The following is a 27,084-nucleotide window of genomic DNA, read 5'->3' as shown; positions in this document are numbered from 1 at the left end:
CCGTCTCGCAGGAAAACGCTCCAGAAACGTCAGCGAGAAATCTTTGAAAAATCCCCGGGGATGACAACATGACTGGGAGCTGCTTTGTGGTTTTATTTTTGTTTTTTGTTGTTTTTTTTTTTTTTTTTTTGGTGGGGCCATTCTCAGGGATGCAGACGTGGCCCGCAATCCCAAGCCATCAAACAGTTGAAACGCTCCCCGTGTTCTGAAAGGTGCGAAACCGCTCTCCCACGCTACACGTTTCTGATGAAGTGAGCAAACTCTCCCAGAGCGAGCTTGGAAGCAGAAAAGGACTCACTCCCGAGACGCTGCAGATTTCTCTGTGGGTAGTCATGTCGTTTCGGCGATGGGGCATTGATTGTGACGTGGGGACTGGAGGATCGTTTTGTGATGTGGGGTTGACAAAAACCGTCGGTGAAAACGGAGGGAAACCCACCCAGCCGTTGGTCTAGCCGGCATGGAACACCCAGGTGCCGACGTACTGTCCGATCTGTGGCTACTTGCTGAACACTAAACGTGGGGTGGCTCTATTAACTCTGACAGCCGGGGTCACTTGGACAAGGCTGCTTTGTCTGTAGGTGACCCGTCCGAGGGGCATCCACCTGCCCCGTGACCCTCGAGATGGGGAGTTGATAACCATTTCTCCCGGCAACAGTAGACACAGGGAAGAAGAGTGGAGGCGCCAGGTCCTGCTGCCTGGGCGCCCTGGGGCGTGGCTGCTGCCTCCAGCCTCTTCCTGTGGCCACCAAGAACGCTCTGCATCAACCACCATCCTCCGTGCAGAGCGGGGTCCCCTGGCTCCGGGTTCCTCCAGGGCCAGCTCTTTCCTTCTGGCGGAGAACCTTAGATATGGGGCTCCAGCATCTCGGATGGTGTTCTACTCAGTTGCCAGGCAGCGAGTTCTGGTTGCAGGGAAAGACCCTGCCTTTTTCGAGCACAGCCGTGACGGCTCCCATTATAATGGGAATCTTGCTCTGGAGAAGCAGGGAAAAGCCGATTAGAAGAGGGGACAGGTATGAAAATGGGAGGTGGGCACGGAGAGAGATCGCCTCTCCCCAAATCGTCCAGGAGCTCTGAGGATGTTTCCTTCCGCTGGACAAATACCATCAGACAGAGCGTCCCCCACCTGCTGTCGGCCACGTCTGCACTGTCACGATAAGAGCTGCTGAGCCTCCCTCCTTGCAGACAGGCGGCCCCAGACCAAGCCCACCCTGCCACAGGAGAGGCCCCGGGGAAGGTGGCGCTGCCTTTGGCGGATCTAAGTCCGCCTTGCTGTTCCTCGTGCTTCGCGGCTCGGGTGCTTGCCAGATAGAATGACCCCCTGGCGGGGTAGTCGGAAATGCCACGGCCGTCCAGCCCACAAAGGCGCCGGTTCCCTTTCTTGTGAAGGTCGAAGCGCAGGATGCATCTTTGCGAGAGGAGGCAGAATGGTCCAGGTTCGAGGGGGACTTTGGAAACAACCCAGGCACCCAAAATGTTTTATGGAAGAACAATTTATAATGGGATCATTCAAAAGGAATCGAGGCAGTGGTCATGTGGGAAACGAGTTCATATTTCTGTCCTATTTGGCAAGCACTCATGTAGCCCTTACTGCGCGCGAAGACACCTGACCAACACGTTCTCATTTAACCCTCCGAGCACCGCCACGGTGCGAGCTCTACTGTTCCCTCCACATCAAGATAAGAACGCTGAACCCCAGAGACTGACGGAGTGACGTCCCCAAGGCCGGACACCAGCCTTCCAGACACCGACGCCGCTTTCTCATTTTATTTCCATGTTTGTGCCCCTGGAGGGCGGTGGGGTAGGGGGGACGGGCGACACAGTTAGCTCAGTGCTCAGTGCTTGCAAAGGCCCGATTGGGGCCCCTCATGGGAAGACTGTGCCCCCCCCCCCAAAAAAAAACAAACCAGTTATGAGGGAGACCACTGTGGGCAGCGGAAGTGACGACAGTGGAATCCGAGAATCAGAGTCCGCCCTGCGCCTCTGTTGCAGACAGCGGCCCTCGCTGCGGCAGGAGGGCTCGTGCCCGGACGGCAGGTGGCGCTCGCTCACGCCACGCCTGCCGCTGGGCTGCGCGAGCCGCCATGCCGGAGATCCAATGATGGACACAAAATTCCTGGCTCCACGTTGTAGAGAGGCAACTCTGACCACAGACAAATTAAATAAGTAAAACCCGTAAGTAGAGTGGGCCGGCTCCTGGCGGTTGGTTCTGCGTCCCCGAGGAATGAAACCCAAGATAATGATAACTCACTGGAGGGCAGGGCAGCTTTGCAGCGTCTACACTGCTAAGACGGAGTCTGGACACGGATAAAGCAAAGTTGTACATGCCTTGCCATGTAGATAACTGGATCTCTAGCATGTCAGACGAGTTCCTGGTTTAAAATCTCATGAATTTTCATGGTAGGTTTCACAGGTCAGCTAGCAGCCAGCCAGCCACCTGCCATTTCTCCCTTGCGTGCTAGAGGTAGTCGTATAACCCATTTGTGGCCTTTTAAACACAGTGGAGATTTCTGGCAAATGCATAAAGGAGAGAGATCTAAATGGACAGCTCTCCTGCATTGCCAGGCCTGCACCCTTGCTCCCTGCATTTATACTTGATAGTGAGAGGATATGATATCAGGAGCTGTGGCAGCCTTTTTGTCCATATGAAGTCTTCAAGCCAAAGTGCAAAAGCCATTGAGGAAGGAAAAATGCAAGGACTGAATGTACCTCTGCTCTTGAAACCCTAAGCTGTAGAACTAACAGAAGGATTACTTGCCTCTGGGGGGCTTCCGTTTAACAAAAAGTAAATGTTCTCGCCACGTCTGATTCTGTTTTATTTGCAGTTTTAAGTATCCTCGATGCGTTCTTTAAAAGAAATACATCCCAATAAAACACTGAGATGTCCACAAAAAGACTTGATGAACATGTTCGTAACACCTTTATGCATAACAGCCAAATGCCAGAAACAGCCAAAGTGCCCATCAACAGCAGAATGAATAAACAATCCGGGAAATATTCATCCAATGGAGCACAACTCAGCAATAAAAGAAAGCAGGCAATAGAGCTGGTGCATGCAAGCACACGGGTGATTGTCATGCACCGTGCCCAGTGGAATACGTCATACGCACAGACTGCGTAGTGTATGATTCCCTGTATGAAACGTTCTGTAACAGGCAGCTTAACTGTGGTGGGAAAAATCAGGGTGGGAATGCCGCCAGAGGATTGGGATGGGGAGGGCCGGGAAGGGGACACAGGGAAGCTTTCTGGGCTGATGGTTATGTTCCATGTCAGGATAGGGCTTTAGTTGGCACAGGTGCATGCAACATGCTGCCATTTGTGCATTTCATCGTAGGCAAATTTTACCTCAAAAAGGGGGGAAAAAAGAACCTTAAGGAAAGATTGAAGTCAAGGTAATGATATGCATGCGAAAGTGTTTAGGAGTGAGTGGTACTTTAACAGTCTGAAATGCATCCAAAAATAAGATTGACGGATGGATGGATGGAGGGGTGGATAGATGCATGATACAGCAAGTGTAATGAAATGCTAATGGCACACCCTGGGCGGCGGCTCTGCTGGCACTCACAGGGCAATTCTTTTAACGTCTCTGTATGTTTGAACTTTTCCTAATAAAATTTTGGGCGGGGGGTGGAGGTCATTAGCATAGACATTGCAGAAATGGTTGTGGATAAAATCCTCCATGCTTTGCCATGTGCTTTCTATGGTGAAGGCGGTTTTATGGAAATGAGATTTGGACCCAGGGGTGTAGATGAGCCGGGGGTGGAGCCGAGCTTCTTGAGACTGAACTATTTATGCAAAGCCGCGTGTAACGCCGGGGAGGGATGCCTGTGACAGGTGCAAGAGGGGACACGTTGGCTACCAAATGAGCTTAGCCTCAAAGACCAGACTAGACCCATAAGCAGGGAACCTCAGGATTATGTTGCATTGAAAGTTTCAGCGAGGAGCATTAAAATTCAGGTAGCAGGAGTCCTCACCCTCGGGGGAGAGCATGGTTAAGCTCCGGCCTTTTCTCTTTTATTAGAATCGACATCTTATGTGGCACCAACAAATGCGCGCTGAAGGCTCTGAGGTCGGCCCCGCGCTGTCTGGGCCCTCGGTGGGTAAAGCTTGCGTTTTCTGGGCCACTGATTTATTTGTGCAGAAAATGAAATAATGTGCAGACGATTAATGAGATGGAAATGAAAGCACCTGCACGCATATTCCGGGAGCCTTTTATTTTTGTCTGGAGTCGTTGTGCAATTAACCCGTGAGGTTTGCCTGTGATAGCTCAGAAAGAGAGGAAGTTCGGACGGGCGGCGCTCACATTGTCAAGTTCAGATGGTGTCCGTGCCGGGCAGGTACCCCCGCAGGTACTGCGGAGACCGTTTCCTCCAGACCCAAATGTGGGACACGACAATTTGACACACGGCCAGGCAACAGGGGAGAGACATGGAGCTCTAGGCTCTCTCTCAAGAACGCTGGGGTGTGTCCCCTGCTGCTATTTCAGACTTACGCTTTTAACATCTTGTCACAGCGATTAGCAGTGCACACAGCGAGTAGGAGACTGCTACGGCACGCTCAGGTTTTGCCCTCACGGCTCTGTGGGTATTCAAGGAGCCAGGCGGTTCTATTTTCATAAGTGCAAGCGGTGTCTAGAACTGCTCATGGCAAAACCAGACGCAAAACGTAGCTTCCTCCAGGAAGGCTTTCCGGATTGCTAGCTCCTCCCCAGTGGGGAGAGCTGACCTCTCCCTTCCTTGGAAACTTCTCCGGAATCTGTGTTTTCCATCAGAGCCTCTCGTTGATATTGCTTGGTTGTACCGTTTTATTTTTCACTTTCTGTTGGATCTCAGCAGAGGGTTGGGCTGGTGTGTGTCCGGTCCCCAGGCAGCCTTCATCGCTGGTTGGCAAATGCTTCGTGTTTTGCCACATTGGCGTGGTGTCAGCTTCTTTCTAATGTCTTTGACAAACAGAGCAGCCAGAACAGCTCCTGGAGTTTGAGCAGTTCACCTCTGTTTGAGAAACATGGAACGAGGTTTGATTTGTTTGCTGTCCATCCAAAATGACTGCTGAGGTGTGCTGGTAGGCAAGTCGGGCCAAATGCCTATTTGGGAATATTCTTGCTATCATTTTTGCCACGGATGCTGGAGGTGTCATTAGTACTAAGCAGGATTCTCTTGGTTGCAAGTAACAGAATCCCAAATCATTCTGTTCAAGATAATGCAAAACGAAAATTGAATGACCTAGCAGTTCCACTTCTGGGTATATATATATGCAAAAGGATTGAAACCAAAGAGGTAGTTTGATTGAGACTCAGAGAGACAGTTAAAGAACCATGTTCATAGCAGCCTTACTTACAATAGCCAAAAAGTGAAAGCAACCCAGGCGTCCACCCACAGATGAACGGATAAACAGAACGCAGCGTGTATACACGCAATGGAATATTCTTCAGCCATAAAAAGGAAGGCAATCCTAACACATGCTGCAACATGGATGAGCAGGTGGACAGGATGCTAAGCGAAATAAGACGGTCACAGAAGGACAAACACTGTATGGTTCCACTTACAGGAGGGGCATAGAGTAGTCAAGTTCATGGGAACAGAAAGCAGAATGGTGGCTACCAGGGGCAGGGGGGTGGGGGAAAGTGGGAGTCAGTGTTTCATGAGGACGGTTTCAGTTTTGCAAGACGAAAGATGTTGGAGACGGGTGGTGACGATGGTTGCACAACAACGTGACTGCACTTGATGCCACTGAACTATATGTTTGGGTGCGATGCTATATGTTTGGGTGTATGTTATATGTATTTTATCGCATTTTTTTAAATGAGGGAGTTGATTTGCTTTCTGATCTGAAAAGTCTGGGGTTAGAACTAGGTTCAGGCAGAGCTGAATCCAGGAGTTTGAGCAGTGTTGACAAGGGTCTGCCTCTCTCTCCATTCCTCAGGAGAGGAGGAATGAGAGGAATTCACATGCGGTAGACCAGAAGCCACCAGCAGCGTGACTCACAATCCCCCAGTTCAATAACCCCGGAAAAGCAGGCTCCTTTCCTGTGACTATGCCATAAAACCTGTAAACATCTCTGATTGGCCAAGCCCGAGTCACGGCCCATTCCTGAGCCCATCGCCATGGCCAGGGGGACGTGATTCTTAGGGTCGGTAACGAGTCTATCTGCTCTAGGACAAGAGGGGATGGGCTCTGTTGGTGTGAAGCCGGCTTCTGTTATTAGGAGGAAAGAGGGTTGTTCCGTAGTCCAGGGCAACCGAGTCCTTGATCTGGGAGGGACGTTTAGGGAAACACTGGGGGGTGCGTGGAACAGAATCGCAGTCACTGTAGAGCGTGATAGTGTCGGGAGTGAGCATCAGAAATATCAGCAGTGGCATGAACGGTCTCTCCGCGGGGAGCCCTTCTCCCGCTGGCCTCAGCTCCACACAGCTCGTGTGCAGGCTGCCATGTATAGCCCTGGGCGCTACTTCATTCCTGCCTAGTTCACCTGTTCTCAACCAAGAATATAATCCTAACCCTGGGCGGCAAACTCTGGGGCGGAATTCATCGAAAAGGAAGCTATAGGCGGTAATTTGTGAATTGGGAGGGAACGACCCTACTCGTTAAAATCCTGCAGTAGGGAACTCACGATGAGGGTTCAGGCTGAAACGTCCTTCCCGAACAGGCTTTAGGGTGGGTGGGATCTTTGCTCTCATTTCCCTTTTTTTTTTTCTCCTTACAGAAAGGTCGCATGTAGACACGACAGGCTTCTCTATGGGCAGCGTGTCAGTTCTCTATAAATATGCGGGCTTAGGTTGTAAATGTCGACCGTCCACTTGCCCGGCCACGAAATCCTATTTCTCAAGAGTCCCGAAGGAAGCCGCCTTCTCCCTGCTCCGCCCAGAGTGCTTCCATGAATGTGGAAACGGGATGTGATGGGACTGTCCGTCCCTAACCATCCCCCGTGTAGCAGCTGTTGTAGCTTGGTCTAGAAGGAGCCCCTGGGATGTCTGGTGAGGCAGAGCCTTGAGGGAACCGATTCCATGCCCGGGAACCCTCCTAGCTTCTTACCGCTCATGGAAGTCTGATGCTGCTAGACTGAGGTCTTGTTAGGTAGGGTCTCAGGGGATGAATCATGATTGGTCGAGTTGCAATCTCTTATGCCAGCTCGACCTTTTCCAATCCCCGTTCTCTCTCTCTCTCTCTCTCTCTCTCTCTCTCTATCTATCTATCTATCTATCTATCTATCTCTCCCTCTCTCTCTCTCCCTCTCTCCCTGCTTTGAATAGTGGTAAAAGCACTATGATGCTGAGAGCTGTGGCAACTGTCCTAAAACAATGAAAGAAAATCTCAGAGAGGCCGGGCGCGGTGGCTCACGCCTGTAATCCGAGCACTCTGGGAGGCCGAGGCGGGAGGATCATTTCAGATCAGGAGTTCGAGACCAGCCTGAACAAGAGCCAGACCCCATCTCTACTAAAAATACAAAGAAATTAATTGGACAACTAAAAATACATAGGAAAAATTTAGCCGGGCGTGGTGGCATGTATATGCCTATAGTCCCAGCTACTCTGGAGGCTGAGGCAGGAGGATCGCTTGAGCCCAGGAGTCGGAGGTTGCTGTGAGCTAGGCTGATGCCACGGCACTCACTCTAGCCTGGGCAACAGAGTGAGACTCTGTCTCCAGAAATAAACAAATAAACAAACAAATAAATAAATAAATAAATAAATGAAAGAAAATCTCAGAGAATCATGGAGACGCCAGCCCACACATGCCAGCCCCCATCATCCTGCTTTCCAAGATAGTTTAAGTGTCTTTCTTTCCTGAGCATCGCTTGGGCTGCCTGTCTGAAGCCCAGAGCATCAATACTCAGAACAGCAAGGGCTGCGATGCTCTCTTCTCCGCCCGCGGCACCCAGTGGGGAATCCGGATTGGCATGTGTCCTTCCTGGAGACCCGCACTTTGTTGCAGTGCAAGAGCTAAGAGAGCAGACTTGGAGCCGGCGGCTTTACCCCTGTCTGGCTGTGAGTGACTGACCCGCCCTGTGCCCGGGCTCTCAAGAAGATGCCCACATCGGACGAGCTTAGCCATTAGCCGGGGGGGGGGGGGGGGGGGGGGGCGCGAGCAAGGCTCCGAAATAAACACCCAGGCCCGTGCCTTCCCTGACATGCATGCAGAGTGCCCCTGGCTCAGGAAGGGCAGGTGTGTGTGTCTTCGTGCGCGGAGGACGCGTGGATTCGGCCCCTGCCTCAAGAGAAAGCTCCCGGTCCCAGCCGGCAGGTGACAAGCCGCTCCACCGGAGCCGAGCAGGGATGCTCGAGTGGAGAGTTGAGCACTGCAGAACGAGCCCTCTGAGGCAGGAATGGCTCTGCCTCTTGTCTCTGTGGTTCAGAAACCAAGTTCCACGCCAGTCGCGGGGCAACCGCTCCCCAAGTAAATAGTTGTTGGAATCAGTCAGCAGATACTTTCCGCTTTTGTGCCACGTTCCAGGTACGGTTCTAGATCCTGGAAGTCCTGCGCGTGCCGAGGCGGGAAAGTGCTTTGTCTTAGTCCTTCAGGGCTGCGGGGACAAGGTGCACCATAGCCTGGGTGGCTTATAAACAACGGGAATTAATCTGTCACAGTTCCAGAGGCTAGAAAGTCTGAGATCAAGGCGCTATAAGATTAGGCGTCCGGTGAGGACTCACCTTCTGGTTCACGGTTGGTGACCTGAGTGTGTCCTCCTGTGGTGGAAAGGACAAGTAAGCTCCCTCCGGCCTCTTTCATAAGGGCAGTAACGCCATCCTCGTGACCTGCTCACCTCCCAACGCCCCCGCCCCCCTTACCCTCACCTTGGGGGGTAGGACCCCAACCTACGAATTCGGGGTGACACAAACATCCAGACCGTGCTGTCTTTGCTCTGAGGGTGTTTAGATTTTCACGGAGGAGACACATTCTCAAAAAATAACTAACCGTATTTTGTCAGATGGTGATAGAGGATGTGGAGGAAGATGAAGTCAAATAAAGGGACAGAGAAGATGAGGTCGGTCCCACTCTGTGGGGTGGTCCCTTCCAGGGGAGCTGTGGGCAGATTTGGGGGCAGCGAGGATACCAACCGAGCTGGCGTCTGAAGGAGGGCACTCAGGAGTGGCGGACAGTGACCGCAAAGCTGGGAGGCAGGTGCGGCAGGAGGACCCTGGACTGGGTCGTCGCGAGTCGGGGCTGCAGAGTGAGGTCAGAGAGGCAGGGGCGAGGGAGGGCATGGCCGGCAGACCACGCAGGGCCTTGGAGGACTGAGCAAGAGTGAAAAGCACCTCAGAAGTGGCAGAGACAGGATTTGAAGCCAGGAGGGTTGACCCCAGTGCACGTGCCCTTAACCACTTCGGTACGAGCGTTGACGATAGTCGACAGCCACAGATGAACGCGCACAGTGACTGCAGCCCACAGCCGGGATATGAAGGCGCACAGCTGAGCATCGACTTTAGCCAACAGCCAAAAGCTTTTACTTTTTTTTTTGAGACAGAGTCTCACTTTGTTTCCCAGGCTAGAGTGAGTGCCGTGGTGTCAGCCTAGCTCACAGCAACCTCAAACTCCTGGGCTCAAGCGATCCTCCTGCCTCAGCCTCCTGAGTAGCTGGGACTACAGGCATGCGCCACCATGCCTGGAGAAAGTTATTAATTTCATTAGGTATGATAATGGTAATATATGTACATTTTTTTAGGCCAGGTGCGGTGGCTCACACCTGTAATCCTAGCGCTCTGGGAGGCCGAGGCAGGCAGATCGTTCAAGGTCAGGAGTTCAAAACCAGCCTGAGCAAGACCGAGACCCCGTCTCTACTAAATATAGAAAGAAATTAGCCAGACAACTAAAAATATATAGAAAAAATTAGCCAGGCATTGTGGCACAGGCCTGTAGTCCCAGCTACTCGGGAGGCTGAGGCAGAAGGATTGTTTGAGCTCAGGAGTTTGAGGTTGCTGTGAGCTAGGCTGATGCTGCAGCACTCACTCTAGCCTGGGCAACAGAATGAGACTCTTTCTCAAAAACGAAAAACAAAAAACTCTCCTTCTGCCCTTCAATCTGATATCTGGTCAAACTCCACTGGAGCCAGAAGGGAGGGGATTCCCTGAGTGGTTCTATTTTTAGAGGTCAGCCCCCTAAAGCATGGAGCAGAACATAGAAAGGCAGGAAGTAGATGTAGGGCAGGGAATCTGCAAGTGGAGCCCCTTCTTGCGCACGGAGACCATGCATCCGGACTGACAGTGATTAGATGCGGCGAAGCAGCCACTGCCTTGCAGGATGCTGGGCACACTCTTCTGCGTCAGTCCCCCCTCTGACAGTGGTCCACTTGGCCCTTCCCCCGTGGGGCGCCGGTGTATGTTTAACAGCTGGCTCTCTGGAGGGAGAAGGCATCGATTTGCGGTGCTTGCCAATTTCTGGGGTGTAAATACTCTCCCAGGAGCCAGTTTCAGGCTACCAATGCCTGTCGCTGACCAAGGAGTGGAGGCGAGTCCCGCATCACTGCACGATGTAGCACTTCCTCCCCACAGGCGCACACACCAACAACCTCGGAGCCCAGGTAAATAGCAAGCTGTAGTGGAATAATTAGGAAGCGATATGAGTTTTGAGCATGTATTACCTTTGTTTCTAATATGGATTATCCACTTTGTACACGGGTACGATTCACACTTGAATAATTGCTGTGTTTAGCGGCTAGCTTGCAAAACTCCTGAAAGTGCAACAGCCAGCACATCGGGAATTAAATACATTTATGCTGCTCAGCCTGAAGTTTCCAAGAAGGCAGAGGACTCCGGGGGTAGGGAGGTGCAATTGGGGGTTCGTAGGAGCAAAGCTAGGAAAGCAAAACATTGGTGTTTGTTTTATGAATGGACATTCTTTGTGCACTAGAGGCACTAGCTCCTTGCCCGGGACCAGAAGAACAGGAAAAAAAAAATAAGTGAAATAAAATAACAGAGCTTGAAGTGGCGACGGTGCTTAGGAAATCCTACTTTCCTCTGGGCTCCAGCCCGCGCACTCCAGGCGTTGGATGTGCTTTATCTCATCCGCGCCCGGCATTGCAGCAGATTCAAGGCAGGGAAAGGTATTGGCCACGAGGGGTCAGTGTTCGATCAGCTAAACAGAAGCGGAAAGCGCCGCTCAGCTGGGAAAGTGTTTGCAGCTGTTTCCACCGCCCGCTGGAAGCGTTTGTTCCTGGTGGACCAGCTGCAGCTGCTGTCTTGGCCAGGTGGGGAGCAGGGGGCTCTACAGGCAGGGAGAAGAGCTGGGTTCTGATGGCTTCACACCCATGCATGTGCGCGCACACACGCACACGCACACCCAAGTGCATGAACGCACAAACATGCTCACGCACGTGCATGTACTCAGGACTTGGTTTGGGAAATCGCAACGGCGACCATTGGAGCCTCTTTTGTGGCCTTGGAACCGATCGGCCCCTCCCCATCTCCTGGGACCTCCGCACCCGCCCTTCCACCTGGGCAGCGAGTCTGCCCTGACTCCTAGTCCAGGAAAGATCCAGGAGGGGTGGCACAAATGGGCGGAGACGGGGTTCTGGCCCGGGAAGGACACTGTCCCCCGCCCCGACCCACTCAGCTGTCCCTATCTCAGAAAGTCGCTGGTGGAACAAGATGACCATGTCCACAGGGCTCCTGGTGGCAGACGGGGAGATGGAAACCGGTGCACACTGTTAAGAACAAAACACAAGGGCAAAAGAATCTCCAACACTTTTCAGTACTTTTACTACCCAGGGCCCTGCTGGTCACCTTCCCTCCCGTGTTTTCAAGAATTGTATATACAAAGCCGCACTTACATAAGGAAACTCTGCGCATTTTAAATCACATGACTATCAGAGCTTGGCAGGGCGTCTATGCAGACTTGCAGCAAGAGATGTTCTCTTTCATGAGGCTCGTGAACAAAATTTTTTTTTATTTGTGCTGTCTTCTATTTACTTCAATGTATACTTACAAAAAGAAAGGGCTTTTTTTAAAAAAAAATTATTATATAGAGAGTCATTTATAGTTGCTTTTTAAAATAAATTTTCTAGGGTAAAAAAAAAAAGAGTGGGGTAACTAAATTAAAGAAAAAAAAATTAAGTAAGTTATATTACAGAGGGCGTGGGCACGCCAATGATCCTGCAAGCAGAACTTGAGCCTGGAGAGACCACGTGGCTATGGGACGTTTATCTGACCGGCAAGAGCACCTCAGCTGCCTGCCCATGGTGCCCGGGGTGACCACACTGGCCGAATGGGATCACAAGAGTAGCAGCGACACCTGCTCCTGGACACATGTTTGTTTTCTCTTTCGTGTCTCGAAATGCTGCACACCCGCATCCTTCTTCCTCTGTAGGAAGCGGCTTTGTAGGGCCGCCGCCAGGTCAGGGGTGGATGTGCACATACATTTCTGGGTCTTACTCTCTCTCGGAAGGGCACACGCGGGTGTATTACGCCTTCCTATGCGGCATGTGCCGCTGGCAAAGGGCCGGTCACCCCTCTTACCAGCCGCAGAAGCTGTTATGCACGTGGAACAAGCAGGAGGCTTTCCAGCCACGGTGCCCAGAGTGACGTTGGCGGGAGGCGCGCGACTGGCAGGCTGAATGCAGCGGGACCGGAAGTCTGCCTGTTGGGGGCTGCGGCGATTCTGCTTCACGGCAGCTCCACCTCCGAAGGGGCCCGGCCGGGAGTGGGCTGCTGCTACAGTTACTGCTGCTGCTTTGTTTTCCTGTTAGCAACTGTATCCATTTTGTAGCACTACTGCTGTAACAAAGCACCGCAGACTGAGGGCTTTCGGTGGGGGCTGGGGGGGTCCTCAACCTTTTTGGCACCAGGGATTGGTTTCGTGGAAGACAATTTTTCCATGGACCATGGGGTGGACGGAATGGTTTTAGAATGATTCAAGCACATTGCATTTATTGTGCACTTTATTCCTGTTATCATTACATTGTAACATATAATGAAATAATTGTACGAATCACCACAATGCAGAATCTAATGTCGCCGCTGATCTGACAGGAGGCGGGAGCTCAGGTGGTGATGGAGCGATGGGGAACGGCTGTAAGTACAGATGAAGCTTCGCTGGCTGGGGGCCCACCCACCTTCTGCTGTGTGGCCAGGTTCCTAATAGCCCGTGGACCAGGGATGTGGACTAGAGGCTTAAACAACAAAGATTTCGCTTTTCACAATTCTGGATGCTGGAAATCCAAGATGAAGGTGTTGGCAGCACTGGTTCCTTCTGGAGGCTGAAGGGCACTCGGTCTGCCCCAGGCCTCTCTCCTTGGCTTGTACATGGACATCTTCAAGTTCCCGGTGGCGTCCTCCCTGGGTGGTGTCTGTCTCCAAATTTCCCCTTTTCGTAAAGACACCGGTCCTGTTGGATTAGGTCCACCTTAATGACCTCATTTTAACTTGATTACCTTGTAAAGACCCTGTCTCGGTATAAAAATCACATTCTGAGATGCTGAGTGTTGCAGTTTGAACATATGAATCGGAAGGGGGGTTGTTTTAGCCCATCGCAACAGCGAATTATAATTTTTTTTTCCTTTTAAACATACTCTGAGGATCAGATTCAGCCCCTGAGCTGACAGCCCTACCGGGGCCAGAGACCAAGTGTCAGCTACCCCTGCAACGCACACCCGACCCCGCGTTATACGCAGGTGCCCGCGTACACTGGCAGACCTGAGCGTTGTAGACAGAGCATCTCCCAAGGAGCTTGTATCTGACCCTGAGATGGATGGCCTGCGGAATGGAAATCAGGCTTCCCGTGTCCACAATTTGTACCGCACATTGATTTTCCTTAAGGAACGCTCAATCATCCCTGTTGCGCCCGAGCCAAGCACATTTTCAAAAGAGGGGACATTTCTTTTTCATGGTTTTGTTTTTAACCGCTGTGCAGCTGGCACGAGCCCCGCTCAGGCACCCCAGACAGGACCGGACGCTGCACCAGGCCGGCCTCGGTGCCAAGAACAGTCGGTGCCGGTTCCATACAGACGTGGCAAGTGAAAAATGCCGGCGTCACTGTTACTCGGGGCTCTGTCTGTGAACTCTACGCCACCTCTCGGATTATCAGCAGAAGCAGCCTCACAGACTGGAAACCCCTAACTGAGGTCCCCCTGCGTGCGGCAGATGGTGACAGAAAAGCACCCCTGCATCACCTTCCCCGGGGGATGTCTGCACCCCGCCCACCCTCCTCTCCAGCCTCCCCTCCCCGCAGCCTTCCGAGAAAGGGCAGCCTCCTCTTGCAGCCAGGACCCCTCAAGGTAAACCTTCCCATCCCACTGGTGTGTGTGTGTGTTTGTTTAACGCTGACTCTGGTTGCAAAACTTCTGGTTTGGGGACCCGAACTCCCGCGATAGCCAGTTCCTTGCAGTAAGAAGGAAGACCATTGCTTTCATCGAAGAAAACATCTAATGAACAAAATCAGCCTTTTAAGCCTTGTGCCTCAGCGGTTCATTCTCCCACCCTAGTCAGAGGCGAAACCAACCAGTGCGGCACCGGTGAGGATCCCTCTATCTGCTCAGGCTCTTACCTGGAAAGGACAATCTGTAGCTTCGGTGAAATGTGGAATCTCGAGCAAAATCCACACGCAGCAAAAAGCGAATTTCAAGCAAAGCCATGTCACCTGAGGCGTTGCCCGCGGCGGGGGTTGAAGGTGTCCGGGCCGTGAACACTGACCGGGGTGTTTATTTTACCCGCTACAACAGTGGTGGGGGCTTTTGCAGGCCAGTGCGTCTTTAATCCTTGTCCCTCCAGCACACCGTGGTCTCCTCGTGTTCCTGGCAGCACGTGTGTTAAGTGTCTTTAGCAAATCATTTTAAATGCAAGACTCAGGAGAAGTTTCTAAGGGAGAAGGCGGCTGCCATGGCCGGTATACTTTCGCTGCTGTGCAGGTTGATGCTGATTTGCAAAACGCTAATTTGTCATGTGACAATGTGGTTTGTCACCAGCTCCCACCCCCTTGGGTGGTTGCTGGTTCCCCCCTGGGGACCATTTGGTTATTGTGTTTCTCAGCCGAGTCCGCCCGTTAACCATTCACAAGGATTTGCCTCCTCCACTCTGGCAGGTCAGCGGGAGAGAGGCGTGTGTGTGTGTGTGTGTGTGTGTGTGTGTGTGTGTGTGTGTGTGTGTGTGTAATCTGTTAAGCTGTCACTTTCATAAGATATAACCTTGCATATAATCTAAGAAGTCAAATAGCCCTGCAGAATTCCTTGACCAAAAAACGAATATCTGACATTCTCAAAGAGGCAAAACTGAAACGGTAGAGGACAGATCAGTGTTTGCCAGGGGTTAGGGTCAGGGGAGGGTGTGGCTGCCGCCAGGAACAGAGAGCTGCTTCGTGGGGATGGAACCAGGTCACGTGGCGATTGTGGCGATGGTTGTTCCCGTCTGCACGTGTGACGTAATTTCATACAACTAGAAACAAAGTTCATGTGAAAACAAATAAAATATGAACAAGATCTGTACCTGTCAGTGGAAAAGAACCCAAACTCCGTAAAATCATGGAGAGAGGATGGTTCTGAGCTGACTATGCCTGACCACGGCCCAGAGAGCCACGCGCAGGAAGCCCTGAGCAAGTGGTCTCGCCGTGGCTGGGCCACAGCTCGGTGTTATGCATTACAGGGAGACCGGGATTACCCGTAAAGTCATAAATCAATACATGGAAGGTGTACGTCCGTTTGACCCGAAAAGGCAAGACATCTCTAGGCAAGGGGCATTACGGGTTACAGGTGGGTTTGAAGATCCTTTTATTTGTGATTGGTTAAAAAAATGAAGCTTTGTCTAAAGGCTTGGAATGTTTTTTTTTAAGTTAAGATATGCATGTCTGTTAATCACTGACAAGCCACCCGACATAGACTCAAGTGATCCGTTAAGTAAACTGATGACCTGCAGGTGTGGTTCAAGCTTTGTCTTGCATGGCTTTAAGCCTGTTCATGAGGATATCAAAGGATACCTCCAAGAAAAGAGTGGGGTTGGCGGGCATGACCCTTGTCATGGCAGCAACTCAGCTTTAGGGTATTTCTGGGGTCCCCTTGGCCAAGAGGGAGTCCATTCAGTCAGCTGGGGGGGCTTAAGATTTTATTTTAGTTCACATACTTGAGTTAATAGTATTATTCAACGTCAATTTCTTGACTTTAGCAGTGAGCCATGACTATGCAAAATATTATCATTTGCAGGAAACTGGGTGAAGGATATATGGGAAGCTTGTATTTTATTTTTATTTATTTTTTTTTTTGCAATTTCTTATTACTCTCAAATCGCTAAATTATTTCAAAATACAAAGTTATTTAAAATAATACTACAGTACTCTGCTCTCTTTTGCTGTCTTTCTCTGTGCACAAAGGCAAAATCCTGTTCTAGTCTGGCATTTACATCCATATCATAAAGTGACACATTGATGTTGATATTTCTTAATTTTTTTGTTTGTTTTTGCATTTTAGGCAGTAAGTTTCCCACTATAGAGAATCAGGATATGTCTCTCCCCCATTGAGTGCCCTCATTTTTATCTGTGTACCCCCTTCCATTACAGTAAGATTTGGTCTAGATTTGTATTCGGTGCTTAAAATATAAATACTTATGCTAATTACAGTAAAATCCAGTATTAAATTATGATTATTTTTCCTCTTCTGCATAATGAGTTATTGTCTTCAGAATTAAAACTGATTTGGTTTTATTCTTTTCTTGATTTTCTGTGGATTTAGCTCATATTTATTTCCAGATTCTCCACTAGTTGTCTAAATATCCTCACAAAGCAGGCATTCATTTCACATTTATTAGGAAAATTTTAGTTTCCTGGAGACGTCTTTGCCAGAATTCTCCTTACGCCCCATGCTCTGCTGCTATCCTGAGATTGCTATTCACATCAACCGTGGTTCCTTTCACCTGGATTGGACTCTGTTCCCCTCATCTTGTGTCTTCTTCCTAGGTTTCTGTTCTGCTTTGATGGAGCACATCCTGAAGTAGTTTCTCAAGCATGGCTGGAAGGGGTGAATTTTTTGGAACTCACATGTGTGGAAACATTGAATTCATAATTAGACCAGATACAGTATTCTAGGCTGGAAATCATTTCCCCTTGGAATATTCAGGATGTTTTTCATTGTCTTTGAGTTTCCAAAGTGGCAGTCATGAATTCTTAATCCATCCTGATCGCTTGATAGTTTTTGTCTCTCTGGGGGGTTGTAGAATTCACTTCGAGGTACCCGATGTTCTGAAATGTATCGATCGTGTGGCTCCCTGTGAGTCTGTTCTCATCTATTGTGCTGATCATGTAGTGAGCTCTTCCGATCTGAAAACTCATATCCTTTCATTTGGGGAAATTTTCTTGAATTGTTTCATTGATGATTCCGCCTTTCTCTTTTCTCTGTTTCCCCCCTCCCTCCTATTTACATGTTGAACCTCAAAGTCATCCTCTGAGATTATCTTTTATCCTATCTTCTATCTCTGTCTTTTCTATTCTTCCTAGAAGATTTCCACAAATGGTTTATCCTTCAACCATTCCACCAATTTTCCATTTCTTCTATAATAGTTTTAATTTTCAAGGGCCTATTTTTCTCCTTCCTGGGTATGTGTATATATATATATATATATATATATTCATGTAGTCCCTCTGTGTTTAGTATGGTACCCCATGACTATATATATTCATGTAGTCCCTCTGTGTTTAGTATGGCACCCCATTCTCAACTCCTTCTGATGCCCCATGCCAGGGATGGATTCCTGAAGTCAAAGCACACTTGCACGTTGCTGCTTTGTAAACAGGCTTTTAGCTAAGCCTCTCTACTTTAGTCCTCATCCACTCCCACTTGTAGAGGTGGCTGGTACCCCAATCCCAGAGTCGGGGGGATTCCACAGTGTAAACTGCATTGGTTCTCAGCTTCTCTCATAAACAGCTGATGACTCTTGGTGTCCTGCTAACTCCTGTCACCTGCTAACTTGTGTCACCTGCTAACTCCTGTCACCTGCTAACTCCTGTCACCTGCTAACTCCTGTCACCTGCTAACTTGTGTCACCTGCTAACTCCTGTCACCTGCTAACTCATGTCACCTGCTAACTTGTGTCACCTGCTAACTCGTGTCACCCACTGTGCACCTGCTTTCCGGCTTCTAAGGTCCACCCCTCTACCCATCAGGGATTTATGCCTTTAAAGTCGGTTTTCCTTTACTCTCCTGTAGGCGGGATTTGGGAAGACAGCATAGGTGGATGCCTGTGCTCAATCTGCCATGTCTCTCATCAGTTTATTGATGAGGAAAGTGAAGTTTAGAACGGCTGAGTGAGTGGTCCTTGACTTAATTCGCCTTTGGAGTGTGCGCCAGGCACGTTGCATTAAGCAGGTCGGGGGCGTCCCTGGAGCCATTCAACATTAGCTAACATTTATTAAATGCATATCATGTGCCCAATACTGTTCCAATCTCTTTATATCCATTACGACAGCTTTATAATGGAGGCCATTATTGTCATTAGAGTGGCGGGAAGCGGGGCACAGAGAAATTGCAGCTTGCACAGCATCACACGGCTCAGAAAGCAGTGAGACTAGAGTATACAGCTAGACCCGAGTTTTTCTCTCTTTGCACAAGGGACTGGCCGGTTCTGCGTGGCAGGGGCTGTCCTGTGCATTGTGGGCTGTTTAGCCTCCAATCTGGAGCCACTCCCCACTGGATGACAGCACTCCACACTCAATTGTGACAAACAGAAGTGCCACCAGCCATTGCCAGATGTCTCCCGCAGGGCACAGATGCCCCTGGTGGAGAATGGCTAACCTGGGCAGGCTGAGTGCATGGCCTCAGCCACTTTGCAGTGTGCCCTCTTAGTCTGGGGACCGTCCCAGGGGCCCCTTCTTCTCGCCCTCTGACCGGGACGGCAAGTTCTGGGGCAAATCCCACTGCCACCCGCCCCAGTGTTGGTTGAGCATTTCCACCATCCCCTGTGCCTTGCCTGCCCATCACCAGAAATGAAGAAAGTGCAAATGCAAAAAAGAAAGTGACAAAGGTAGCTTGGTGGCGCTCGGGGCTCAGGCTCGTGGGGACAGGCCAAGTCGCTAACCCTGTGGCTCTCTCTCGCCCATCTCCGTCCCTGCAGAGCCAAGGTGAAGAAGGGCGTGAACATCCTGAGCGCTCAGACCAGCGAGCCGCGGCAGTGGGGCGTCCAGCAGGAGCTGGGCAGCGGCGGGAAGCACGTCACCGCCACCGTGGCCTGCCAGCGCCTGGGGCCCAGCGCGCGCAACAGGTAAGCGGGCCTGTCCCGGGCACCTGCCGCTCCGGGGCCCGGTCACTGCCTAAGAGGCTGGACTCGGGCTCACGTTAGTCGCTGCTTAGCGCAGCTTTGGAACCCACAGCCCGGAAACCTGGAGGCACTTGCACCAGGGGCGGTGGTCCCAACCGGCCACACGCAGCGGGGCAGGGTGGTCCTGTGGTCGTGGGCTCCGGGACAGTGTGATGTCACCTCCGCTCTGCCAAGGCTCCCGTGTTCTCTGCACCTGAGCTTATTGACTGGGGGCTTTGCCCCTCCTAGGTAATAAGAAGAAACTCTGCTACAAAGCACTCACGCTTGCATAAAGGGTTAGGATTAGGCCTCAGTGAGAAGGAATTTGAAAAAAAGGAGGTGACAGACAGGACAATAATGGGTTAAAGTTGAGGTTAGAAACCTGCTATGTGACAGTCCCTAAGCCTGGACGATTGTTTGGAATGATTGTTTTCTGGTTATAAAAGCAATGCACACTCGTTTTGGAATATTTGGAAAGCAGAGTTACTTGAGGGGGGAAAAACTTAGATCATATACGAATATCCCTACTACTCAAAGGTAACCATGGCGAACTTACCAGTTTATTTCCTTTCAGGGTATTATGCATATGTAACATTGCTATATGGTAAATATGGTAAATAAATGTATAGTAGATTGTTTATTTTACAAATTTGGTATCATCACATGCATCCCGATTTCTAGGACTCTTTTATTTTCACTCATATTGGAAACAGTTTCTCTTGACATTGAATATTCTCAAAAACATTTTAATAATGTTATAATATTCCATCAGGTGGATTGAGCTTGATAGAAATAGCCATATCTGTGTTTTTGAACATTTAGGTTGCTCCCAAGTTGCATGCATATAGATAATGCAACAGCAAAACACCTTCCACATCAATCTTTGCCCACTTCTTTTAGTCCTTAGGGTAGCTTCTTAGAATCGAAAAGCAAAATTATTTTCCAGGGCTCTTGGTATGTTCCATCAGTGTGTTTTCCTGAAGGGATTAGTATTAAGGGAAGAAATGTTCCATTTATTGGACACATTTTCTTAAGCAAAGGCTGCAAGGCTGCCATGAAAAATTCTGCAGATTCTTTGCTCTGTTTAGAAACACCCTGTTCTTTTGTCCAGAGAACCCCCTTTGCAGTCCTGCCTTCAATATGTAACCACAAAAAAAAAAAAAAAGAAAAAGAAAATGTAGTGTCCTGAACAACTTACTGACTCAAACACCAAGCCTCACCCTCATTACCCCAAGAAGGATTTTTAGTGCATCTTGTGGGTGAGGTTGGCGGGTGAGGGTTGGGTGTCTAAATCTTTGAACTTGTGAAAAAATGGACAGGGGAAAAATGTGTGTGTGGGCACCTTGTTATAAGCTGGAGATCAGAGGCCAAATGAAATCTCCTGAATCAAATGCACATAAAGTCTAATTAACCCATACGATTAGCATTGATTATGCAAATAAAAGTGAATGTGTTAATTAGCTGAGGGTGAATATACATATGCAAATATTTCTTCAGTGGGAACCTGAATGAGAATGAAAGTGAGGGAGATTAGCCCAGTGGTCTTGGAGTTCTGCAAAATCCTGGTGACCACCCTGTTTGTTCTGAGGCTGCTGGGAGCACCACTTTCATTCCGGTCCTGTTGGTCACAGCTACAGTAAACATCACACGCGAGTTTCCTCGGCTAGTCTTTTTCCAATGTTTTGGGAGAGGGCGGACAGGAGGAGAGAACTTGAACAGGCAAAAGTAGAGAAAGAAGCATTGCAAAGGGTCAGTTAGACTCATGACATAGAGAGAGCTTGTTCCGGGAAGGGACCGCTCAATGGGGGGGGGACCTGAATGGCAGCCCCACCATCCAAACTGGGGTTCCCTCGGCCACATATCACCCGCCCCAGTCTTCAGATTGATTTGCCCTTTTTAAATTTAACTTAAGTCAGTTGATGAAAAGAGAAACTCCATGCTGTTTCTAAGGACATCCCGGTGTCTACACCAGTGAATGTGCTTAGATGCACCAGAAAGGGGTGGTCCCGTCTTATTTAAGCAGGAGAGGAATTTGTCCAAAGGGTATTGCCGAGAGCGTGCGGGGTCGGCTTGGTCAGTGGGCAGCACCACCAGAACCTCAGAGCAGCTGGCCCCCGTGTTCCACTTGGACCACGACGCGCTTAAGAGTTTTCCTTAAATCCACTCTCAATTGCTTCGGTATTTAAACTATTCACTTTCACTTTTAGTGCTAATATCCTTAGAATTACACATTGAATCTGTGTTTGTTATTTTTGAAGGTGCGCGACAATAAGTGCAAATCCATAGATGTGATTGTAAACAGTCGTCCAGTTACCTGCTAAACATCCCCCTCACCTCCGGGGCCACGAGGAGATCTCTGGGAAAGCAAAGAGAGGGTGAAGGGAGGAACTTTTAACAATGTGGGAACCGCTGCCTTAGTTATGTGTTCTGTGAGTTCGGCATCGCCTGTGTCTTTGTGTGAGTTTCCTGTTGTTGCTGTGACAAGTGGCTGCGAACGTGGTGGCTGAAAACAACAGGCATCTATCGTTTGTTTGCAAACATACGGCGTTGTGAGAGAACGCATGGATACGGGACGCACAAAATCCCCGGCTAGCCGTAGTGTGCGCCCCTCCCTCTCGCCTGGCGCACCTGGCCTCTTTGCTTGCGAATAATGGACTTGTTTCGTGAACGTGTTTTTGCCTGAAAACCTGGTGTATCCGTCAGCCATACAAAGACCCGGGGGTCACGCTGGGCCCACTCAAAGCATCTTCCCATCTCAAGACCATTAATGTAATCACACCTGCAGGTCGCTGAGCCTCAAAAGGTGACAGCATATCCATGGGAGTCGTAGCAGGGAGTCGGGGGGAGAGATTCTTGAAGATTGTCCCCACCTGAACTCGGCGCCTGGTGTGTGACGGGCTGGATGGTGTTGCTGTGAGAGGAACAGGGGCGGCCGAGTGGGCGAACCCCAGTTCCTCACCGCCGTCTACCGTAGCTTGAACCGAGTGCCAGCCCTAACCAGGACCCGGCACGTGGCATGCTGTTCCTCCCTCCCTGCCTGCTATTTTTCCAGCCCAGCTTCTGGGTCCCTGGGGTGGCAGCTAAGCCATCCTTCTCTGGGCGTTCTTGGGGGAGACTTCCTGGGGTCCTTTCTGTGCCCCCACAGAACGCCAGATGATGCCTCCCCCATCCTCCTCCACCCCCCTCCCCCCGCAACCCGAGCAGCTGTTGCAGCCCCCAAGGTCCTTCATTCAACAGCCAACATCCTGCTTCGGGGACTCTCTGCTGCAGGGGAGAGAAGCAAATCATGCAGGTAATAATAAAACAGAAGACCTTTTCCAAAAACTAAAATCATTGAAAACGGTGCACACCGTGCCCATTAGTATTCATTTAAGCAGTCTCCATCGCATACCTTATATCCATAGCTGTACTCAGCTGTTTGTTCTGTTAGAATTCTGGAATGTGAACGTGCTCCCAGCTGCTTAGTGCAAACGGTTTCGGCAGCGCTTAGGGAACGATATGCTAAAATAATCTGCTTTTTCCCTAAAAGAGACCAAGTCCTCCCTTGGTAGCAGGTATTCAAAGGCAGAAAATTAAAAACCTCCCAATCAGCGGCGTGAGCTTACATTCCGGGTCCCCAAGGAAGTTAAATGAGGCGCCCGCCCCACACTTCTAGCAGGCTCCTGTTCGCGTCTGTGGCAGGATAACTTACTGAACTACAAACTGTGGGGTTCCGCAGAAAGTTTCCCCTCCCTCCCACTTGCAGCGGGCGCCAGACCTTTGGCAACTTCCCCGACTCCTTGGAGGTTTGTGGCAAAAGTTAAAGCCCAGGATAGTCGAGATTGTCCGTTGGTTCCTGCCGTTTGCAGAAGCTGAACTCTTCCAGGAGAATTTTCTGGAGGCACCTGGGGGGCGGGAGGTGGGAAGCTGTTGGGGAGAAGCTGTGAAGGTGCCCGAGAGATTTTCCTGGTGTTGAAGAGCCACGTCTGGCCTCTCAAACCTGATGTCTCAAATGGCAAAGGGGCTTCTCCACTGCTCAGTGCTGCTTAAAGGGACAAGCCCCTCCCGTGGCCTGTCACCCCATCAGGGGCTGCCTTCAATGCAGGGAAATTTCCTCCTCAGGGGAAATCCGGACGCTTCCATGTAGGAGGAATAGATGCTGGGAGGTAGAACAAGTGCTTAGGGCACGCGCCGGGCGTGAAGACTTGCATGCTATTGGACACAATGTCCATACCATCACCCGTTTCCCCTAAACCCTACACGGTGACTATGAGTATGCTCAGTTTTGAAATGATGACACTGTGCCTGACTGGCTGTATTTTTCCAGAAATATTCCCAGTGAACCTGCCATCCATGTTCCCAACCCACACGTCTCCAGAATCTCACTACTCTTGGATTAACAGGTGGTGACTTTGTCTCCTCCCCTTGATGCTGGGTGGGCTTTTGTGACGGGTTGGGCATTAGTGCTCAGCAGAAGTGACACCATGTGACTTCCAAAGCTGGGTCATAAAAGAGCCCTGAGCCAACATGGAGGGAGTCCTGTTGCCCTAATGCCGCCATGTCGTGAGGAAGCCCAACTATCCCGTGCGGAGAGACCACCAGGAGGACCCCTGGGCCTCATGAAGAGAGGATGATGTCCAGCCGGCTCCCAGCTGCTCCAGCCCCATGTTCCACTTCTAGCCACTGTCTCATGGGAATTGCACGAGAGGTCCAAGCCAAAACCACCCAGCCAAGCCCTTTTGGGATCCCTGATTCACAGAAACCACGAAAGACAAGAAAACGATTGTTTTTATTTTATGCCACTAAGTTTTGGGGTGTTTGCACCACAGCAACGTATCACTGGGATAGCAGAGAACCCAGAAGAGCTAAACTGCTTGCCAAGCTCACACAGCTACGAAGAGCCCGTGTCAGTATTTTAATCCTTGGCCGTCTGACTCTAAAGGCCCCTACTGCTCCCGCAAAAACAGAAGAAATCCCTAAGTGAGGAAACGTTGAGGAACTTGTCCCCGTACACCGAGAGACCCTTCCCAACTCCCGGCCCAGCCTCACCCCCAGCAGTTTATTCCTTCACGCATGCAAGCCTGGTTTAAGGTCGTTCAGAATGAAGAGTTTCTTTCTTTTTTTTTTTTCTTCACTCCCGTCGCAGTCTGACATGCGGTCCCCGGTCAAAACTGAAAATGTACAAAGTAAATATATCCCTAGCATCTGTCTGGAGATGATTTATAGCAGCAAGTTAACAAGTCTCTCAAGCGCTCGCCAAAACAGTCACTCGGGGAAGGCTGAGCAGCCGCTGTTCCGGGTCCTGACGCTAGCAGGTGCGTGTCCTCACCCGGGAGACCCTGCCTTCGCGAGAGGCACCGATGAGGTCGTCCCCCTGCCCCGCAGCCATCGCTGAGCTACTGGTCCTCGGAGAACAAACTGGATACAGGAGCAGGGCTGCGGGGCTGGTTTCCCAATGTCCCCCCCGTCCCTGTGTGTCTCAGAGAATGTGTTCAGAGTTCTCCCAGCCACCGAGCCACCATGCAATGCTGGCTTTGTCCACTTTGTCCAAATCCTTTTAAGTTTTAGGGACTCTTGTTAAAGTTGAGGGTCCTTCTCCTACCTGGCTGATCTGCATAAGAAAATGGCAAACGACAGTAGAAATGAGCCTATTTCCATTTTTGAAAAAAAAAATTATTATTCTTATTTTTTCTGCATCAAAGGTAAAGGTTTTGCTCACATGGTACCTGCATGCCCAGGTATCCCATGAAGCCACAGGGTGCCACAGGTAACAACGTGGCCTCCTAAGCCAGCCTGGAAACTGGGGTTCAAGGCTCGGCTCCCCCACTGGGAACATATGTGGTTTTGTCCCAATCAGTCGGCCTCTTTGGGTCCTATATGAAAGTGAAATGATGAATACAAACATCCCTCTGCTGTGGAATACTTATGAGGATCGAACGGGGTAGCGTATGTGAAGTATTGGTTGTATTTTTGGTGGAGCGAGGCTCTGTTCTCCATACCTCTCCTGGGTAACCAAATAACATTTTTTCCTTCCGTTTTCAGCATCACATTAATTCTCCATACGGGGCCCTTGCTATTCCTTACTCGTTCCGTCTCAAGTGCAGTATTTCCTCACCAGCGGCGTGTAAACTAGGCCAGCTAAGTGGCAAAGGCACCTCATTCATCACGCCTTTAATTTTCCACCTTGGGAGGAAGCACCGAGGCTTACGTTTGGGACGAAAGCAAGTCGCCTTAATCCCTCACTGGCCGCTTTGGCAGAGAATCTCGGCTCCTCGCCTTGCTGCTACGGGGCAGACAAAGGCCAAGCCGCTACCTGGAAACCACGAGGTCACCAGGTAGGTATAGAACGAATCAGGTAAAAGGATCGGCGTCCGTGAGGGAGACCCCCAAATCACTGATTCAGCAGCATAGAAGCATATTTCCCTCCCATTTGAATGTTCGAGTTCACGTGGCAGCTCTCGCTGGGCAAGGGTGTCAGGGATGTAGACTCCCCCAGAAGCGTGTTGCTCGGTCACCCCCAAAATGTTGTCGTGGTCAGCACAGCCCAGGACGGCTTGACCCCACTGCAAACTGCAGCCGGAGGGGAGAGACACAGGGAAGGAGGGAAGCCTGTCTCTTCCTTTTGAAGGCAGGGCCCAGAAGTTGCACGTGGCGTGTCTCACCACAGAACATACACACACGGCCACGTCTAGCTGCAAGGGAAGCTGGGAGGTGTCACCTTTTATCCTCGTTAGTCAAGCGCCGAGAGAGAAGGGCACAGCGAAAGAAGGGGACAGCCAGTCGTCTCTGCCACACGTAGGAATTTGAAGATGTTTGGAGTCCCCTCAGTTAGACGAAGTGGGAAGCAAGGTCCAGCACAGCCTTGCTCAGGGAAGGGCCACCTGCAGAGACGTCTCCTGCCTGCATTGCCCGCTCTGCCTGGGTGTCCACGAGAGGGCTGTGATTTAGGGAGCAAGTGATGCTGGGGGGTGTGTTTACTCAACAGCGGGGTTTGCTTTGTCTCCTTCCGAAAACATCCCTTCATAATAGCATCTTGCCTGCTGGCGTGGATGCAGAGAGAAATGAACGCTTACACACAATTGGTGGGACTGCAAACTAGTACAACCTCTGTGGGAAACAGTGTGGGGATTCCTCGAAGTACTGAAAGTAGAGCTACCATTCAATCCAGCGATCCCACTACTGGGTATCTACCCAAAGGAAACCAGGTCATTTTTATGAAAAGACACCTGCACTTGAATGTTTATGTGCAGAGTAATTCACAATTGCAAAGATGCGGAATAAAGCCAAGTGCCTACCAATTCATGAGTGGATTAAGAAAATGTGTATATGTACACCATGGGGTACTACTGAGCCATACAAGAGGATGAGTTAATGCCTCTTGCAATAATTTAGATGGAACTGGAGAATATAATCTTACGTGAAGTATCTAAAGAATGGAAAAACAGATGCCACATGTACTCCTGACTACATTGGAGCTAACCATTGAGCACACCTGTGCACAGAGGGAAGCAAAATTAATGGATATCAAGCAGAAGGGAGGGGGAGGAGGGGATGGACGAAAACCTTCCTAATGGATACAGTGATCACTGTCCCCACTGATGGGTGCTTTTATAGCCAGGACTCAAGCATTACAAAAGCAATCCATGTAACCAAAAATTTCTGTACCCCCATAATATTTTGAAAGAAAAAAAATTTTTTCTTTTAAATAAAAATAAAGGAAATCATCTTGCCATCCAAAAGGGAAGCAGTTCTCTCTGGACTGCAGGCCAAGTGCCCTTGTTGGTGGACACCTTTAACGGCTCACAGAAGGGGCAGGGGTTGCAAGGAGGAGGTGGCCAAAGCAAGTGAAACTGGGAGGACGCAGGTGTTCACTGCAGCCAGGATGCGCTATCCTCCTGGCTGTGCTC

General features: G+C 50.3%; 1 protein-coding gene across 1 annotated transcript in view; it reads left to right on the top strand.

Annotated features, from left to right (window-relative positions):
- Nucleotides 1–27,084, top strand: part of TMEM132C (transmembrane protein 132C) — a 154,175-nt gene that overhangs the window by 50,923 nt on the left and 76,168 nt on the right. Inside the window, 1 exon segment of the mRNA XM_012784859.3 lies at nt 19,016–19,162. Coding sequence (XP_012640313.2) covers nt 19,016–19,162 — 147 coding nt within the window.

Source organism: Microcebus murinus, chromosome 22, assembly GCF_040939455.1.
Source record: "Microcebus murinus isolate Inina chromosome 22, M.murinus_Inina_mat1.0, whole genome shotgun sequence".
Lineage (NCBI taxonomy): Eukaryota > Metazoa > Chordata > Mammalia > Primates > Cheirogaleidae > Microcebus > Microcebus murinus.
The sequence above is the reverse complement of the archived record's forward strand: the minus strand, read 5'-3'. Positions and strand labels throughout refer to the sequence as shown.